The 20,091-nt window shown below is 40.2% G+C and overlaps 1 protein-coding gene across 2 annotated transcripts in view; it reads right to left on the minus strand.

The window, feature by feature from the left end:
- Positions 1-20,091, minus strand: part of PDIA5 (protein disulfide isomerase family A member 5) — a 201,510-nt gene that overhangs the window by 62,326 nt on the left and 119,093 nt on the right. For both annotated transcript variants that reach the window (XR_013228164.1, XM_077320450.1), the window contains exon 11: positions 16,676-16,812. Coding sequence is in view for 1 of the 2 variants with exons in the window: in XM_077320450.1 (XP_077176565.1) it covers positions 16,676-16,812 (137 nt within the window). In the remaining variant the exon portion in view is untranslated. The remainder of the gene's footprint in view (positions 1-16,675; positions 16,813-20,091) is intronic.

The following is a 20,091-nucleotide window of genomic DNA, read 5'->3' on the forward strand; positions in this document are numbered from 1 at the left end:
ATAGCTGTTTCACTGATGCATTTAGCCTTCTATATTTCCCACAAACTACTTGGAAATAGCTAGCAATTTTACAATGCAGCCCACCAGGATTAAAACAAAATGCACTCAAATGTCAGAAACATTTGGATATTCACAGAAGGCATCCAAAAACAAGGAGTCTCCTAACTTTTGAACACTTTAAATTGATGAACATGATGTGACAGAATCTAACTTAAGATTTTCTGGCAAGATTCTGCTTAATGAAAGGACAGTTCATCACAATGTGCAGTAAGGGACGATATAGGATTTTATGAATGGAAATAACTGTGGCCATATTTCAACTTAATTGGTATTACACACCAGGCATGAGAGGAAATTCACTTTCAAAAGGCATAAACATATAGCTTCTTTAATGAAACAAAATAGTTTTATTGGTTCATCACTCATTAGAAGCACCAAGGTAGAGGCTATAAAATTGAACTACAAGACGCTTCCAGACCTGCACTGTGCAAATGTTGGTTCCATTATATGGAGGTCCCTCTTCCATTTCCGGAGGTGAGCATTATTCAGTGATTAATGATTAACATTGTGTCTTGATGAGCAGTTATCTTTGATATTGTGAAAGATTTGGAGGTGCCAGAAGATTTTTTTTCCTTGGGATTTTTCCTCATTCTTGTGGCCAGAGATAGCCACAACAAAAGATGGGTCATGGAGTAAAAAAGAGTGCTCCTATATTGGGGAGTAAAAGATCATCTTTAAAGGACAGGCTTCATATAAGGGTGAAGAGAGGGTGTGAATATGTCAAAGTAGGATCTCAAAAACATCTATTGATGCTCAAGTAGTACTAATGACACAGTAATACAAAACCAGTAGCCAGATATTAAAGGGAGTGATCTGCAAACATCTGGAGGACAATTTGGTGATCCAAGGAAGTCAGCATGGATTTGTCTCCACCAGGTCCTGTCAGACCAACCTGGTTTCCTTTTTTGACCAAGTAACAGGTTTGTGGATCGTGGAAATTCGGTTGATGTCATTTACTTGGATTTTAGTAAAGCTTTTGATAAGGTTCCCCATAATGTTCTGATGGATAAATTGAAGGACTGCAATCTGGATTTTCAGACAGTCAGGTGGATAGGGAATTGGTTAGAGAACCGCACTCAAAGAGTTGTTGTCAATGGTGTTTCATCAGACTGGAGAGAGGTGAGTAGCGGGGTACCTCAGGGCTCGGTGCTCGGCCCAGTACTTTTTAACATATTTATTAATGATCTAGATGAGGGGGTGGAGGGACTACTCATCAAGTTTGCAGGCGACACCAAATTGGGAGGACTGGCAAATACTCCAGAAGATAGAGACAGAGTTCAATGAGATCTGAACACAATGGAAAAATGGGCAAATGAGAACAAGATGCAATTTAATAAAGATAAGTGTAAAGTTCTGCATCTGGGTCAGAAAAATGAAAAGCATGCCTACTGGATGGGGGATATGCTTCTAGGTAACACTGTGTGTGAACAAGACCTTGTGGATTGTAAGCTAAACATGAGCAGGCAGTGTGATGCAGCGGTAAAAAAGGCAAATGCCATTTTGGGCTGTATCAACAGGGGCATCACATCAAAATCACAAGATGCCATAGTCCCATTGTATACGGCACTGGTCAGACCACACCTGGAGTACTGTGTGCAGTTCTGGAGGCCTCACTTCAAGAAGGACGTAGATAAAATTGAAAAGGTACAGAGGAGAGCGACGAAGATGATCTGGGGCCAAGGGACCAAACCCTATGAAGAAAGGTTGAGGGACTTGGGAATGTTCAGCCTGGAGAAAAGGAGGTTGAGAGGGGACATGATAGCCCTCTTTAAGTATTTGAAAGGTTGTCACTTGGAGGAGGGCAGGAAGCTGTTCCCGTTGGCTGCAGAGGAGAGGACACACAGTAATGGGTTTAAACTACAAGTATGATATAGGCTAGATATCAGGAAAAAGAAATTCACAGTCAGAGTAGTTCAGCAGTGGAATAGGCTGCCTAAAGAGGTGGTGAGCTCCCCCTCACTGGCAGTCTTCAAGCAAAGGTTGGATACATACTTTTCTTGGATGCTTTAGGATGCTTTGGGCTGATCCTGCGTTGAGCAGGGAGTTGGACTAGATGGCCTGTATGGCCCCTTCCAACTCTATGATTCTATGATTCTATTCTCAGCTAGCACAAGTTGTGTGTCTCAGCAACCAATATACTTTTAGCTGGCCTAGCAGGAGCGTAACTCTCAGCTAAAGAAAAATTTCATGCTGGCTTTATTCAATGACAGTGTAGAATAGCGATCCCCAACCTGTGGGCCGCGGTCCACATGTGGTCCTTCAACTAATTGGAGGTGGGCCCCGAAGGACGCCTTCTCTCCCCCCCCCCGGCCCTTTACAACACACTTTGGGTGTCATTGTCTCCCATCACTCAGATGGGACTATCTCGTTGCAGAGAAACAAGTTCAGGGTTCCCATTGATTTGTCATAGTCATGAGTTAAAATTTCCATGAAAATAAAATGTTCCTTATGTTCATTGTTGTGGCGTGTCTGTATCTTATTTTGAAGGGATGTTTAAACATTACCATAGCAATCAGAGAGCGTTAGGGCAGTGGTTGAGAGTAGAGGAGTGAACTACCCCCCCCCCACCGGGCCTCAGTAAAAGGTGTTGAGTGGTTCCCGGTGATAAAAAGGTTGGGGACCACTGGTGTAGAAGATACAACTGCATAGTGACTATGGAGCAGATCAATGTGACTAAACTGGGGAGATTTTCACTGCCTGATTAGAGTGGGTTGGATCCTATGGAAACTTCAATAGTTGAATTTTCCTCTAGCACAAAGGAGCCTTCTATCAACACAAGAAGTTCTTCCACTGATGCAAAGCTCTTGATATGGAAAAAAACACTCTGTTAATGAACTAGGGGGGTGGACCCCAACCACTGGCTGCGGCCCGGTGCCGGGCCGTGAAGGTCCTGGCACTGGGCCGCGGCTCCCTCTCCCCGCCACCCCTCCGCAGTAAGAAACTTCCCAGTCCGCAAGCTTGTGGCCCGGAAGTTTCTTACTGTGGGAGGGGGGAGAGGGAAGCAGGGCTGCGCATGTGCACATGCGCCATGCGTGGAAAAAATGCACATGCACGGCCCTTTCGTGCATGCACGCATGCATGAAAGTGCTGTGCGTGCGCATTTCAGTTGTGCATGGCGCATGCACGGCTATGCATGGCGCATGCGCAGCCGGGCAATCGCCCTCCCTGCTGCCGTCAGTCCGCAGCCTGAAAAGGGTTGGGGACCACTAGACTACAGGATTACTGAACACACATGGTGTGAAGCAGCCCCAACTAGGTTGACACCAGACTATCTTGTTGACCTAAATTCTCACTTATTGCCATGTTATCAATGAGCAAGCATTCTCAGATCACACAGGAAAGTTGAGTCAAAGGATTTAAATCTTATACCGGCAACAAAAACGTAAAAGGCCGAAAAAACTGACTATACATTTTACTGAGCATTATTTCCATCTAGCCAGAGGATTGTTTTACTCATATACAGACATATTTTATGACCATTTTGTCCAGAGTTAAGTTCCGAAACTTACTGACAAATTATTTATTGTTGACTCTTGCTAGGTGAAATAAAGGGTCTTGCTGCCATTATGATGGAAAGATGCCACAGCAACCTCAATACTTCTCCCTTCAACTGAAACGTGGAAGATTCAGCAGGGTCTAACAAAGGACATCTACCAGTATTCCCTGGTAGCTGAATCAGCACAAGAGTGAACAGTATGGGGAAAGGAGAAGCAATGTTAATAAAGAGAAGAATCCTAAACAATGGATCTTCTTGACACCAAATGGTAGAGGTCCTATAACGCCAATATATTTTAGATAACCTTTGATTATTTGTAAGGCAAATTTATTTCCCTTGGAGTTGTGAGTTTTGAAATCTTTTATGAGAGATGAGCACAAATATATCAACAATCCATGACTTTTCTAATCCACAGAACCTGTGTGTAAAAGGTATATGTAAAACCCAATAGATTCTGCAGCCTTGGGATTGAAGGCTTTTAAAACAATTTGGCAGTTCCTGAAGGTTACAGCAGTTTTTACATTACTGGGGACAGGGAATCACAGAATAACTTCAGAACTGGACAATAACCAGAATGTCTTATATGAATATTATTACTTTTATGTTGCATGCCATAACTACTGCCCTTGTGCATATGGGGGGGGGGATGCAAATTTTCAGTATAATAAAATTCTCCCATGCATGTTTTAATGGTTGAGTTCTTATTTAACAACTTTCAGTAGAATCACAGAATGTGAACCACAGAACACTAGTCAGCTACTTGTAATGCCAGCAGGAGACTTGAAGGGTAAGGTTTGTGTGGGACAGAAACTTTGCAGTGGACCAAGCTTTCTGCTAGCAAATCCAATAAAACAAGGTGCACAACATTCCCAGTATATACATGTGAGTGGCTGTTTCTGTGTTAGTGGCTATGACTCCAATCATCATAAATTTACCATAAAGCTTCCTTTTCCAGAAATCATGCACACTTTGTGTTCTGGTGATATTTCATTTCTTGGATTGCAATCTAGCGTAAGTTGATTAGCATAACACGCATATATCTTTGCAGACATGGCAAAATGATGACATTAAGTATGGAATACAGCTCAGATGCACATTTTCTTGAGCAAGAATGATCTGGATGCATTTTCAGAAATTACTAGAAGGATCCTTCAGTTCCAACCAAACTCACACATGTGTATACATAGATGCACATATGTGTGTATACACACATACACACAAATACACACACACAATGCTTTGTTTACTTAGGTGAGTCCTTTTGTTCAGAATATTTGCAAACTTCAAGATCCGTGAAAGTGGTCTGTGGGTTTAACAGCAAACAAAATTACACTTAAGTCCAGTATTATTCATTTACAATGCTAGTATCTAACATGGGGAAAGATTCTTGGGTGTGTCCTTACAATCAACAGGATACAGTATTTCTAAAGGTGTTATCTAAAAATGAAGTTATAGGATTTCCACTGCCAGCTATGAAAAGTATATTTAGTTTCCAACAGAGGCAATAAGAAAACATCACTAGACCAGACTCATTTTGCTGATGAGCTTATGAAAATATTGAGATAAACATCAGTCCATCTATAGTCCAATACCATCTCACCTGACTGGCAGCCCTCTCTACGGTCTTTCCCAACCCTGCTATCCAAGATTCTGTTTATTTAGTCTTTAGTGCATGCTTGCAGGAGGAAGGCAACATGGTGTAGCCCAATCTCATCAGGCCTCAAAAGCTAAGCAAAGTTGGTACTTGGATGGGACACCATCAATGAGGGCTCTGCAGAGGAAGGCAATGGCAAGCCACCTCTGCTTCTCACTTGCTTTGAATACCCTTGCTGGGTCACCATAACTCAGCTGAGATTTGATGGCACTTTACACACACAGAATATGCTTATCTTGTTTTTCCTCTGACGATCTCAATATAAAATTCCCCTCTGTTCCATATTAACTTCACAACTACCCAATGAGGCAGCTGGGAAGGATTGGCTGGCCTAAGGCCATCCACTAAATTTCATGGCAAGCTAAATTTGAATCTGTATTTCCTCAGTCCTGGTCCAGCATTCTAATCACTACATCACACTGGGTCTCTTGGTTGGATTTCCCAGTGAATAATCTCAAGATCTTAGGCATCCAAGGTATGGGCTTTAGCACTCAGACATACTCCCACCCTCTGTAAGCAGTAAGGTCCATAATACACCCTTCTGAAAAGATTCAGTTTTCATAAGGGCTTAAATACATAAGATTACTATTACAGCATACTGCCAATCACACTAAGCGTTTCTTGAGGATTTGCAATCAAGAGAGCTCCATTAGTTGATGCTGTACCTGAAGTTAAAAATAGCAATTGCTAGTTGCTTCAGTCACTTACGATGGGAAATGTGGTAAACTGACTTCTCCAGGAAATAATGCAATTCCCAAAGATAAATTGTATAGTATACAAAATTAATGATCAATAATACTGCCGAGAGGAATATGAAGGTACAGAGAAAATACCTTCAGGGTACACCACACATAATTGCATCTTTATGTGCCTATAGCTCTAATCAAAACCAATGGGCAATGATGCTCTAATTCTGCAATACTATCTACACACCAGCCAGAGCACTCCATCTCTCCAGACCTAATATGATTAATGGGATATGAGCATGATCTAGTAAGACTATTCGTGGACTGGATTCCAGATGGATCACTTGCACTGTACTATGAACCTGTAAATAATTCTACATTACACTGTAAATCTTATTGTAAGAGTTGAAATTCTACATAACAGAAATATATAATAGGTTCCATTCTGTTACACTGAACTTTTTGCAAAATTCTGAGTTGTTTTAAAATTATTAAGGGATGACCAAGATGGGAAATAGAGGAGTCACATGTCAAAACTGAAATTTCGCCTTCACTCATGCTAATGAATCATCTTATATATCTGATTGTTTTTTTACCCTACAACTGTTACTGTGGCAGAAGAATTCCATTATGCCTTTACACTATGATTCAGTCTTTAATTAAGTTTTGGCATTTCCCTGCCTTGGAGTATTTCACTTAGCAACCCTGGAGCTCTCTTTCAAAAGACCTTACAAACGGAAAGTGTTATTTAAAAGAGGTGGGGGTGGAAATCTATGCAGCCATCTTTCCTGTGTATTAAATAAAGAACTGCTTTATTCCAGGAGAACCTTGTAGTGTAGAGTTTCACATTAGTGTCACAGTACTTTAAGAAGCTAGCCTCTTCAGGATATGATCCAATTCTCATTGAATGAGAATACTTAGTCTTCACAGACCTTAAGTGCCTAGACCTTTTTATCCGATTATTCAAGACAATATCTGCTTGAGATAGGCCAATACTACTGACAGACTCCAGCAAAAATTGGCTAAGGAGCCTCCGTTTTGAGATGGATGATGGTGTAGAAGCCCAAGATAATAACTGTGGGAATGGGTTAGAATTTGAGATTAAGAGTAGGACAGTTTGGCTGTTATTAGGAAGTGGCACTAAATTTGGTTATTTTATCATATTGATATAAATGGGTTAGTTAAATATGACATCAAAACTTGAAAACTCTCTGATATGCAGAAAATCATCTGCTATACCCAACAGCACAGAGAACTGAGACTATGTTCAATGAAAGATTTAACCTATAACTGAACCAATCTTATAATTGTTTAAAAGATTTTGAAGCAACAAGCAAACTAAGCAAGGCAACACAGTGATATCAAAATTACAGAATCCTAATTAAACCTGTAATAAACCATACCTGAATAAACTTCATTCAGCTTTAGGGTCACAAAATGTATATATACATTGACTACTTCTCTCCTCCAATTTTCCCAAGTCTTTTAAGTGATGATTCTTTTGCATTTGTTGCTACTAGCTGACTCAATGCCCACAAATTCAAGCCTACAAAACCAACCAGTCTCCAGAAAGGAGAAGCAGACAGCTAACCAATCTCAAAATTCTCCCTTTCTTCCATACCAATCGGTACTGTACAATTTGAATACTCTGTTACCAGGTTCAACAATAAAAATCCTCTTTTCTGTCACACAGCCGACCTGTACTCGGAGAACCTTACCATCCTGTACTATCCGGCAAACTCATAACTCAAACACAATTTGAGTCTTACCGAGAAAGATAGACAATAAAAAGAGTACATAAACAAACTTATGCAAATGAGAGTCCTGCAAACTTCATTAGTGCTTCTGCTAGCGAAAAGGCTTTAAGGATTGAGCTTCATATACATACAGTCAACAACACACTTGCAAGTCTCTTGTGGGCCAGCCACTAGATGGGGAGAAAGGCACATTCAATCTCCCCAATTTAAAAACAAATTTCTTTTTAAATTAAGGTAGTAGAAGTAGGCACCAAAGTAGTGCTTAACATTTAAGTGAGGATTATGTACTTATATTACTTTTGTCAAGGACACTGGCTTAACCTGTAGCTCCTTTAAAACATTAAATTATATTGCTCCATATGTAAAGGGCACAAACTTTGCAAACCTTACAGGACCAATTGAGCTTTAACATCCATCTTTTTTGTATTACTTACTGGGCAGGGGAGGCGAGATGACCCAATTTATACAAGAAGAAAAACTACATGTCCTTAACTGTCACACACATTTGGGACAGCCAGTTATATATCTCCTTATCCAAATTGCCAGCAGTTTCTGAGCCAGTGCTTGGCTGCTGTAATTAAATAGCTAAGGGTGAGCAAATTACAACTGAATTTCGACAAAAAAGAAGTGGTGCTGGTTGAGAAGGCTGAGGTATTAAAAGCTAATTTGCTTTTCCACTTTTGCTAAAGTTCAGATGATCATCACTGACTCAGTTAAGAACATAGGTATTTCCTTGGGGGCTGGTCGTATAGCGGAAGGTGGTGGGGATAGCCACGGTGGCGGGGGGAGGGGAAAATCCCTTCCCTGGGGCCAGGCAAGTGCTTCCGTCAACTCACAGAGGCAGCAAGAGCACTCGGTGGGCCCTAGGGAAGGGAACTTCCCCCCTCCCCCCCCGCCTCAGCGTTTCCCTGGGGCCTGCCAAGTGCTCTCGCCATCTCTGCAAGGTGGCGGAAGAGCTTGCCTGGCCCCAAGGAAGGGATCTCTCCCCTCCCCCGCACCACCACATCCGCTTATCTGGGGCCTGGCAAGTGCGCAGGTGGAGCGGCGGAGGCTTGCAGACTCGGTGGCTCCAGCAGCCAGGCGCATCTGTGAGGCGAGGGGTGAGCGTTTGGTGAGGGAGGGTGGGAGCCACAGGGGCAAAGCTGGCTGCACCCTGATCGGCCCTATTCTAACTCAGACAGCTGGACTCGCTCCTCCCTGATGCCGGTTTCACAAATATAAAGAGGAGGAACCATGGATATGGATATGTGAACTGCTATGTGGGATTTTTTTCCTTCTGACTTACCATCCAGATCCATTTAGTTCCACCTATGATAAAATAAAGTCTGCCTTTAAGACATCTGAGTACACACCAAGGCTCACTCAGGACCATATAAAACCTACGAGCAGCTCCATTCATTGATAAAAGTTAGTTGAAAGGGCTGCAGTGGACCAAATATCAGCATTCCTGGAGGAAACTTTAGCCCTTGACCCGTTTGAGTCAGGTTTACAGCTTGGCCATGGGGTGGAAGTGGCGCTAATCACCCTGACAGATGACCTCCGTTGCCAGCTAGACCAAAGCAAGTCAGCGTTGCTTATACTATTAGATCTATCAGCAGTGTTTGACACTGTAGATCATGAGCTCCTAGTTCACTGCCTTGTCCGAAGCCAGGATATGGGGGACAGCTCTCAAATGGCTGACCTCCTTCCTCTGGGGTCGTGGCCAGAGGGTTGAAATAGGAGAGAGAGTATCCAACTGTCATCAGCTCACATGTGGAGTCCCACAGGGGGCAGTCCTCTCTCCTATTTTATTTAACATCTTCATGTGCCCTCTTGCTCGGCTGGTATGGAGGTTTAAGCTGGGTTGTCACCAATATGCAGATGACACCCAGCTCTTCCTCCTGATGGATGACCACCCCGATTCTCCCCCAGAAACTTTAACTAAATGCCTGGAAGAAGTGACAAAATGGCTCAAGCAGAGTCGTCTGAAGCTCATCCCTTCAAAGATGGAGGTCCTGTGGCTGGGTAAGAAGGGACCAAGCGAGGAGGCATGCCTACCCAACCTGGACAGACTGCGTCTAACGGTAGTCCATTCTGCCAGAAACCTGGGGGTGATCCTCAATGCCTCCCCACTTATGCCAAGCCAAGCTACTAGCGCCCTACTTGGCACCAGAACACCTAGCCACAGTGATCCATGTGACAGTCACCTCTAGACTTCGTTCCATGTATCCCCCAATGGAAACCACAGTGAGCAATATGGAAGGGCAGTATAGAAATCCAATAAATAAATAAATTTAATTAATTAAATAATTTTTCAAGAGATATTGGCATCACTAACAAAGATCCTATTCAAAGAAAAAAGGAAACCAAGATTGAAGTTGTAAAACAGTTAAGTACAACAGAGTCTATATATTGATTTGTCCAACTTTGGGGTAAAAATGTAGTATGATTTCTCATTCTGTCCCTATTATTTGTGTATATGAAACGAAAGAAATGAGGGCCAAAAGCAAAATTCATTATTTTAAGGAGATGTGAAAAGTGAAGATTAAGTGAAGCAAACACTCTAGGAAATGTTTGGGGGAGGTACCTCTTCCAAACTTGGGTTGCAGATGGGGTGGGGATGACAAACTGACCAAATTCATGACAGATTTGAGGTTGTGAACTTGTTCATGCCCATCCAAAGTTATAATTCTGGGTTATTTTGGGAAGGATATTTATTTGGTTTGGATTTTGTTGGTTAATAGATAATAGAACCCTATTTCCCCCTACACATTTTTTCTTTCTTTGGATTGGCTGCAGGTTAAATTTCCTTTTTCCACTTGGCCCAAAAGATTTCTGCCTGAGGCAGAAAATTAAAACGGCCCTCCCAAATACTTTAACAAAATTTAGCCACTGGGAATCTGCTGTCATTTAATAGTTCCCCCAAATCTTCCCCTTGAGATCGGTTGCCTCAAGTTAGGTCTCAAGGAAAAAAATTACATGGTGGGAGAACAGAGTGCACTAGAAGTCGGGCTCCACTCTCTAGCACCCTGAGGACTTCTTTGCTGTTTACATGGCATCTTTGTTCCAATTAGATACTCTAGAGTTTGCTGTAGTATAAAAATGAAGTGCACACAAGAGAGGAGGACACTCAGAGCATATACTGGAGGAACTATACTCAACAGCCTCAGGAAATTCAACTATTGTGTGAAATGATCTGAAAAGATATGATGTAGCTGTAAATACAAGACTCTGCATAATTGTCTTAACATTTGGCATTCACAAATTTGCAAATGGAAAATGCCCAAGAGCTGCAAAATGCAGTTTATGCAACTAGATCTAAGCAAAAAATGCTTTGTATAAATGTAGCTGTGCCTTGGGGAAAGCCTGCCTGCTGGCAATCAGTTAATAGATCTGGATACGCATCCACCTCAGGGACATGACATTCCATCTTAGCTTTTCAAGATAAAATCTGGCATGCGTTTTAGGATTCCCCTAGCAAGAAAGAACACTTTCAATGTATTTTGAAAAGATCAAAGCACTTGACTGCTATTTCTGGAATCACAGAGCAGATTTGAAACATAGTTGTTTATTCTGGCTGAAGTACTCCTGATAGGCATTTCAAGGGAGTTATGAGCCAAGTGAGAAAGAAAGCAACATGGTAAAACCCAAGTTGAAAATTTATACCCAATTTAACAGTAATTTTTGTTTTATGAAAAGCTGATAGTGAAACTGAGATTATTAGGACCTTCTTCAACATTAGATGGCTGAAATCAATCCCTGAACAAAATGTGGCAACTCTAGGACTGAGAAAACTGGAAATAGAGTTAGAAAACCTCTGAACAATAAACCTACCCTAAACTTGGGTTAGTACAGTATAAATGTAAAGGTAAAGGTATCCCCTGTGCAAGCAGTGAATCATGTCTGACCCTTGGGGTGATGCCCTCCAGCGTTTTCATGGCAGACTCAATACGGGGTGGTTTGCCAGTGCCTTCCCCAGTCATTACTGTTTTACCCCCCAGCAAGCTGGGTACTCATTTTACCGACCTCGGAAGGATGGAAGGCTGAGTCAACCTTGAGCCAGCTGCTGGGATTGAACTCCCAGCCTTATTATTAACCTAGTTAATAAATCCAAAATTAAAAGTTGGGTGACAATAAACAAGGAGGCCCATTAGCAGGCCCAAACTCCACAAGCCCTCCCACTGTATTCCCCCAAGCACCAAGAAGACACAGCATCACTTCCCATACAGAGTATTTCATCTGTTTTGTTGATTTACTTGCATATATTCTTATCAACATAATAATCCCAAATACAATGTGTGGTATTATATAATAGTTATATAATAGGTATTATATAATAATATAATTACAACAACTACAAAAATTAAAAACAGATAACCCCAAAAATATAACACCATAAAAATCCCACAAACTCTAAAACCAGAACAACCAAAAAGACTATAAACATTGTGGGCCAATCATCCTGCAAATCCCTCCACATTCATGAAAAAAATTAAAGAAATGACCAATAACAGTTCTCTAAAGTCTACTGTATTTTTTGCACAATGGGCTTTATTGCAAGTAAAAGTATAATTGACTAAAATAGAATGGAGATTCGTATTTATCAATTTATCGGCCAAATTGTTACTCACTTGAACAAAGGTGTTCTAATGCTAAACATATATGTTTGTTATAATTGTATTTTGCTTTGCTTTTTTAAACAAAAATTATAAAATCATTTATTTTCAAACATATGTTACCACTTGAATATTCTCTGAGCCTTATAGAGGATTAGTCCAACATTTCTTGGGAGCAACTGTGCTGCAATCATGTGATACGGGAGCAAAATCTCACCAATGTCAAGGCACATGCTGTGGAAAGCAGGCCAAATGAGCTGGAGATAGAAAAAAGAAGCCAAGTCCAAGAACACAATTCTTAGAAGAAATTCCCACATGGTGACCTCTCCTCATAGTCTTGCTGTTCTTTTCAGCATTTATGCAGAGAGGCAAGCTGGCATGGTGACCTTGCTCTCTTGCTCTGGAGGTCTTTCCAAAAGTCATAAAAATTGGCAGTTCTATAGAGACTCAGCAAGAGGGACTCCACAACATACCTGGGAGACCCAGGCCCTGGTTCTCTTTAGAATAGGCCAGCTTCACTGTTCGTTTATTAGTGTATTAAAATATTTACGTGCCTGAGACAAGGTTCAGTAGGCTGCCTGAGGCAGCAGATGTTAAAGCACCATTATAAGACAGCAATGTGTATATTAATTAGTTTGACACAATGCAACCGTACATTAGGAGTATTGGTTACAAAAGCTCATTCGTAACTGAGTCAGTGTTACAAATCTTATAAATTACAATTTAAGTTCTTTAATGAGTTCTGCCATCCATTCCACTTGGCCAACTGCAATATTCCAGTCCAGCTATACGCTGATAGGACTGCTCTGCTGTCTCAGTCAAGAGTTGGTTTGCAGAGAGCATTAAAAAAATTCTCAAAATGTTGCATTAAGGAAGGCCTGAAGATAAACAACCAGCAAACTAAAGTAGTTGCTTTCTTCAAAAAAAAAAGAATCCTTCAATATTCAGATTGACTCTGAATAGGGAAGAAATTTAGCAAGTGAAGGAGTTGTCATATTTGGGTGTCCTTTTCACATCTAACTTAAAGCAGGGACCTCATCAGTCACCGATAAGGAGAAAAGCAAAAAACTGTACTTACAGCATATTAATTTTTTTTTCAAAATGGAGGGGGGAACTATTTTCCAGGTATTGCTTGTCTTTAACTTAAAAGACATTCCTATTATCCTTTACAGAGTAGCCATAAGGATTTCTTTGGTAAATGAAAACACTGACCATCTTCTCTTATATTTTGAGATACTTGATCTTAACCTGGACGGTATCCTGGCTTTGGGCTCTTATGCAACATTTACTTTGGTAAGAAATTGTGTAAAATCAACTGATCACCAAAGCTCTGTCTTTAAGACATGCTGCAGCTATTCATCCTAATTTTTTTCGTGTTCCAGTTCCATAATCTCTTCTCTCTATCTATTGTCTTCCCAAAGCCTGTTTAAGGGAGTTCATTGTGGCCAGACTAAATGTTCCCTTCTCGGCAGTTATGAGAAGTAGGCTCACATGTTTACCCTTACTCAGAACAAATGTACTCCTATCCCTTAAGTAAGATCGACACAATAACACGTATCCTTCTGCAAATACCAGGAGGCATTATATTTTACCATGTTTTCAAGTTTATTCGGATGTATATTATATGACTAAGTTACCTTTTATTTTCTGACAAGGATCAAAAATGAACGCTGGAAGTTGCAACATTTTTTTACTCTTTTTGTCTATTAGGAGATAAGAGATTAACAACCCCTATTCACTGCTCAAGACTGATGTATCGTAGAGCTTTTATTGGATAAAAGGAAAGGAAATGGAATTTATATGAAGAAATCAGATGTAAACCTCAGGGTACACATATTACTTTGGATTCTTGTTGCTTTTCTTGAGCTAATACATTTGTAACCTTTAAGTATGCCAAGGGGATTTAAAAAACAACAACAACACTAATATGTGCTTTGTCTTTGCTGCTTGGTTTTGACATACAAACTTTGTCACTTAATATTTGTAAGGTGACTTTGTTAACAAATATAAAAAGTATCTGGAAAAGATCTTTTTATCATGGAGATAATTGTTTATTATGGCTGTCGTCTGATAATTATCTTGCATAGTCACCATATAATGTTGTCTGCAAGGGATTCCAAGGGAAAAGGTGCTTCTGTATCCTAGCAGCATGAATTAGAACGGTTAAGTAAATCACTAGCTATCATCTTTTCCATCAGCAAAAATGTTCTCAATGCATTTTTAAACCATTGTAGCTTCTATGGTTCTAGGATAAAAGCTTTTTCTAATGCGGTGTATTAAGTCAAAATGCTGGATTTGGAGAACAGCTCAGATCTTGGCTCATTCTGCAACTTTCAGGATAGCCTTGGACAAGACAAAGCTCAGCCTCTCTTCTTCATCTGCAAAATGGAGTCAGCAGCAGCCTACCTATACGATTGCTATGAAGTTTAACTAGGGCAGAGTCTGCACTTACTTTCTTTATTCCATTGTCAATCCTGTTGAATTCAGATTTTGAACTCGATTCTTTCTCCCCCCCCCCATTGAAACAGGAAAGTCTTCTGCACGTGGTTAGGGAGGCTCAGAAGGTGGGGGGGGGAGCCAAGCCTCTTTCTTTCTTTTCTTGAAGGAGTGGGGGGAGAGGAGCCAGGCAGGGAGCCTCTTTCTTTTCTTGGAGGGGAGGGAGAGAGGATCGAAAAAGGCAGAGGAGGGAGGAAAAATCCAGGACCGACAGAAGTTGAGAGAAATTAGGGGCTTCTCCTTTAAGGCAAGCATGTCACATGACCAGGTGTAGCCTATCAGAGGTTCTCTACCACGGAGCTTTCTTTCCCAATCCGGAGCTTTCTTTCCCAAGCTGGATATTCGGGCTTAAAAGCACTCTGAGATATCGCACAATAAAGGTAGGGTCACTCCGGATCAATCCTTCTTGCTGCAGAAGGAAAATTAAAATCGCCCAAAATCCAAATGGAAATCGCATTCTGGGCAGGGACTAAATCTATCTGGGGTTGGAATAAAAGCTCCGTGCAGTTTACATCTAGAATGTTTGCTCACTGAAAAATACTAGAGAAAACAAACAATTATTCTGATACTTATGCTGCCCTTCTTCAAAAACTGCAGGGCAACATGCATGGCTCTCCACCCCCTTTTAGCTTCAGAACCACCCTCTAAATTAGGATAAACAGTGACTGCCCCAAGGTCATTCAGTGTGCTTCGTGGTAGAGTGGGGATTTCATGATTTATGCTCAGGCAAAATTGATTTTATTAAGTTTCTCTTTAGTGAGCATTTCTCTGAAGTGGAAAAATGTGATTTAAATACTCTAACATGTGTATTCAATAGGAGCATGCATTTGGCTAAACCGAGCCAAAAACATACTGGTATTTTTCAGGTATTATTTAAGCCAATTACATATTCTCTGATTTGATCAGCTACCAGTATACATGAACCAAAATGAAAGCAGAATCTTTTTGGCTTCTCTGATTTGATTCAGCTACCAGCTATACTAATCAGCTGGGACTCACTCCTCTTGGAGCTCAGTTTAAACCATGTTGCAGGACAAGCCAAACCAGACCTAGGGTCAGACTAGATTTTTGAAATCAGCTTTTTTCTTTTTGGGTCTAATGGACCTGAAAAAATTCAGAATATCTGGGGGGGGGGGGGACTGCATCTGAATACCAGGATTTTCTGGAAATCCAATGGACCCAAATGGGAATTTTGTTTTTACATATCCCTAGTATCTGAGAAACAGATTAAATTTGTTAGACAAAATATTTATATTCAGCATTCTTGTTCAAAATGTATGAGGTAGCTATGAAAGTTCTGAGCAACAAATGATAAAAGGGCTAAACATTTGAACACTCCCACTTAAAAACAACTCCCTGTATATTCTCCACTAGTATCTTGGGGAGAAGGCCTTGTTTTCTCGATAACTCTTCAGTGATGGGCAAAATTAGTTTGCCAAGTGCCCCTCTGAGTTGGCCAAAAAGATGTTGGCCCTGAACTTAGCAGATCAGGCCTAACTATGGAGCCCTAATACAATGCTACACTACCAAGCATCTTTACTTATTGGCACGTGAATGTTGAGCATATCTGTTGTGATAGTAAAGCCTCTATTGGGCCTTAGATGCTGCCATGAGGACACAAAATAGCACCCAGAACTTCTAAGAACTATGTCAAACATGGGTCCTATGCCTCCAGATATCCTGAGGCCCTGCTCAGGTACAGTAGTCATGCTAATTTCTCAGAAACTATGGTTCTGATGAGTTACTGCACATCTCACTTCTTAGCTATATATGAACTACTTCAATACAATTACCTGATACTTTAAACAAACCTGCACAGTGAAACTCAAATTCCATTCTCCAAGGACCAAAACATATTAAAAAAAATATTTTTTTTGCATTCATAAGACAGTACAATTCAAGGTATGAAACAACGAAAAGTTTTAACTCACATGGTGCGTAGAACATCACTAATACAGAAGGATGCTCCTTAATAAACTTGTCAAAGTCATCATCTGTTAGGTGATACACAGCATTATCCTCTTCTGACCAGGGTGCTTCTGGTGTTTGTGGTTTAGGTGGCTGAGGACTACAAAAAAAAGGGGAGGGGGGTTGGTAAGGGGGCACCTGTCTTAAGCAATTTGATCTTGAGAAATTCAGCTGATTATGCATATGTTACCATCCCTACTCTAGGAGAAAATGAAACGTAAATAAAAATGAGAAACTGAGAGGAGGCAGGAGAAAAATCGATTCTAGAATTTGTAACACCAGTAGAACATACAAGGTATACTACAAATGGAACCCTGTGATATGTCATACATGTAGTCATTCTTTTGCAGTTTTTATTTTTGCTCATGATTCCGTTGAGATTTAAAAAGGAGAGGAAAAAGTACCAAAATACCAGCCATAGCTTTTTAGAAGCAAGTTTCAGCCCCTGCCTGGTGGAATGAACTCCCAGAAGATATGAAGGCTCTGATGGAACTAACCTGGTTCTGCAGGACCTATAAGACAGAGCTCTCCCACCAGGCATTTGGTTGAGGCCAGGCTGAGGAAGATCTTAGCTGCCCACCCCAGTGCTCCAATAGCCTATAGCATCTTCCGTAGACACAAATTGTAGTCAATAGAAGGTTTGGTGGAGGGTAAGGGGTTGAGAGGTATGGGGTTTGGGGGAGGTTGGGAAAGGTGGGAGGGGGTTTTTACTTAATGTTTAATTGAATTTTCTGAAATGTATTTTAATTTAAGTTATCAGCTGTTGCGAGCTAGCTGGAGCAGCCTATAAATCAAATAAATACATAACTAGTATGGGTGAATCAAAGTCACACACACCCTGCATCCCAGAATATTAGAACAGCCTAAATTGAATATATATAGATTTGTTCACTAAAAAAAGAGAAACATGCTAGAAATTAGAAGCAAAGTATTTCAGCATACATGCTAGAAAGCAAGAGCCAAAAAGATAAGTTGTCCAACAGTAGCTAGGCAGTGTGAATCACATTTTATAGAGCAAAGCTATCCAAAAATTGACTGCCCAGAAGCATGCATTTCCAAATTATGCCATTTTAAGCTGCATCTTTTAATTTGCTTCTCAAGCTAGCTAACAGCTCAAGAACGTGTATTTCCGGAATTCTCTCTTTCCAAGATAAAAAATAAGGGTCCTCATTAGTCAAGGACAAAACCGCTGAAGAATATCCCAAAATCATATGTATTTTTAAAAGGAACTAAAATTATTCAGTACTAAGTGCCTTGAGCGCCTTCATGAGAAGAAATACTCTATACAGTTCCAAAGCAAATAGACTGGAGTTACAGTTCCACTCTGCCTTCTCATAGCTCTTTTAAAAATCTTTTCCAGTTTGTTTATTTGTGTGTTTGTGTGTGTGTTATCACCATTAGCACTAAAGAGAGAGGATTCTATCAATGGAGCAGATTTATGGCAGAGATCTATCTCTGCCAAATGCAGTCCCCATCACTTCCAGAACAGCTACTACCATCAGGAACAACATGGATGTGCAGGAGAACTAGCAGAAATCCCTCTTCACATGAGTACAGCAGATCCTCTTCACATTAATAGAACAAAAGCTCACAAGGGGGGTGAATTAGTGAAGCTGACTAGACGAGGCTGTATCGTTTCACAGGTCGTAATTAAAATACAGCTGAATATAATGTGACATTAGGCTCTTGAGCCCCAGCATCCCATTGGTGACGTTATCCACTATTATCTACAAACTGTTAACCTGGTTTTCAATCAGTGTTTCCAAACGTACAACATTGTGTGCTTATCCTTTATTACTATAAATCTAATGAATTTATTTAAATTATTTTGAACTTTCATCTGATTTCTAACATAATACATCCTTACCCATTACTTCAAAGAGTACTCTCCCTCTAGACTTTCATCATACTGTTATTTTTTTAAACAGACTAAGGTCTCAAGTTGCATATCACCTGAGTTCTGAAGCAATGTTAGAAACAGTATCTTAAATTTCATCAGTTCATTTTAGAAACAATTACACATACACACAATGTGACACATTGTATTCCTAAATTTGTCATAAGGGGACCAGCTTAAATGCCCAACTAATGATAAGGTCATACTATACCCAGAATTGTCTCAAATAAAACTTTTTATCTTAAGGGAAACTAAGAAACTAAGTTGGTACGGAACAATTAAATTATAATCAATTAATGTCAGATACTTGTAATTGCTTCATTTCCTACTTATTAGGATTCACTGAAATACTTCCCCAGGTGCTAAAAAAAGTGAGTTTTGTGATTACTGAAAAAAGAACCATGTTATGTTTTTTCCTGCATGTTAGACAACAGCTCCTTAGTATATTTTAAGTAAGAAACAATAATATAGCAACATAATAATTCAATAGAAATCTAATAATAATAATTTATAAATGTGTTACTAGTGCACAGAGCAAGGTTAATGGGTTCAAGTCAGAACACAGATTTCAAACAACAATTTTTGGCTTACACATCATGTTCTAAACCACTATGCTATGCTGGCTCCTTGTACAATTTATTTAATAGGAGAGTAGCTGGTATGGATGACAAAAACCATGGGCTATTATACACTAACACATTGCATGTGTTAGTCTGTAGTAAGAGGGATCCCAAGTCCAGTAGCAGTTTAAAGATCAACAACTTTTTAAGTTTCCTTCATCTGATACTTATATACCCTAGAAAGTTCAGTTGGTACTTAATATGCTGCTGGACTAAAATTTTGCACTCACTCTTCCCCAAAAAATTATTTGTTTACTACAAGCGTTCTTTTCAACTTACCTATTTTATTTATTGCTTATTTATTACTTGATTTCTACTTTCAACTCATTTGTTTCTACTCAGGCTGAAATTAACTTATATGTGCTATCTGGTTGTCCAGCCCATTCTTTTTGTTAAGCAAATATATCCACGTGACCCCCAAAACCCTGCATATATACTACTAAAATATATATGGAACCTGGATTCCCTCTAAGCTGCATTTTGATTCTGGTACGTCCTTCCTCCACCTTCCATTCAAAAGGGAAATCAGGGACTTGTCTGTTCTCTGAACAGATCCTCCACTTTCCAGCAATGGCAAGCAGGTGCCTCACTGAAATCATGGGAGCTCCTTTGAGGCTCAGGTTAAAAGAGTCCCCCCCCCCTTTTAAAAAATGCTATCAGCCAGTAACAGTAGGCTGAATTAATTGACAAAGTTATTTGCTTTGTTGTTCTTTTAATTAGATTCATTTCTAACATATTACCTACATATGTCCGACCATTCTTCAATTATACTTTTCAGGCCTTCTGGAATCACTGCCACAGAGCACTGGCCTACTCATACTACAGACTCCTTTGAGTATTCATTGCCGTTATTGGGCATATG

This window comes from Paroedura picta, chromosome 2 (genome assembly GCF_049243985.1).
Source record: "Paroedura picta isolate Pp20150507F chromosome 2, Ppicta_v3.0, whole genome shotgun sequence".
In the NCBI taxonomy this organism is placed as follows: domain Eukaryota; kingdom Metazoa; phylum Chordata; class Lepidosauria; order Squamata; family Gekkonidae; genus Paroedura; species Paroedura picta.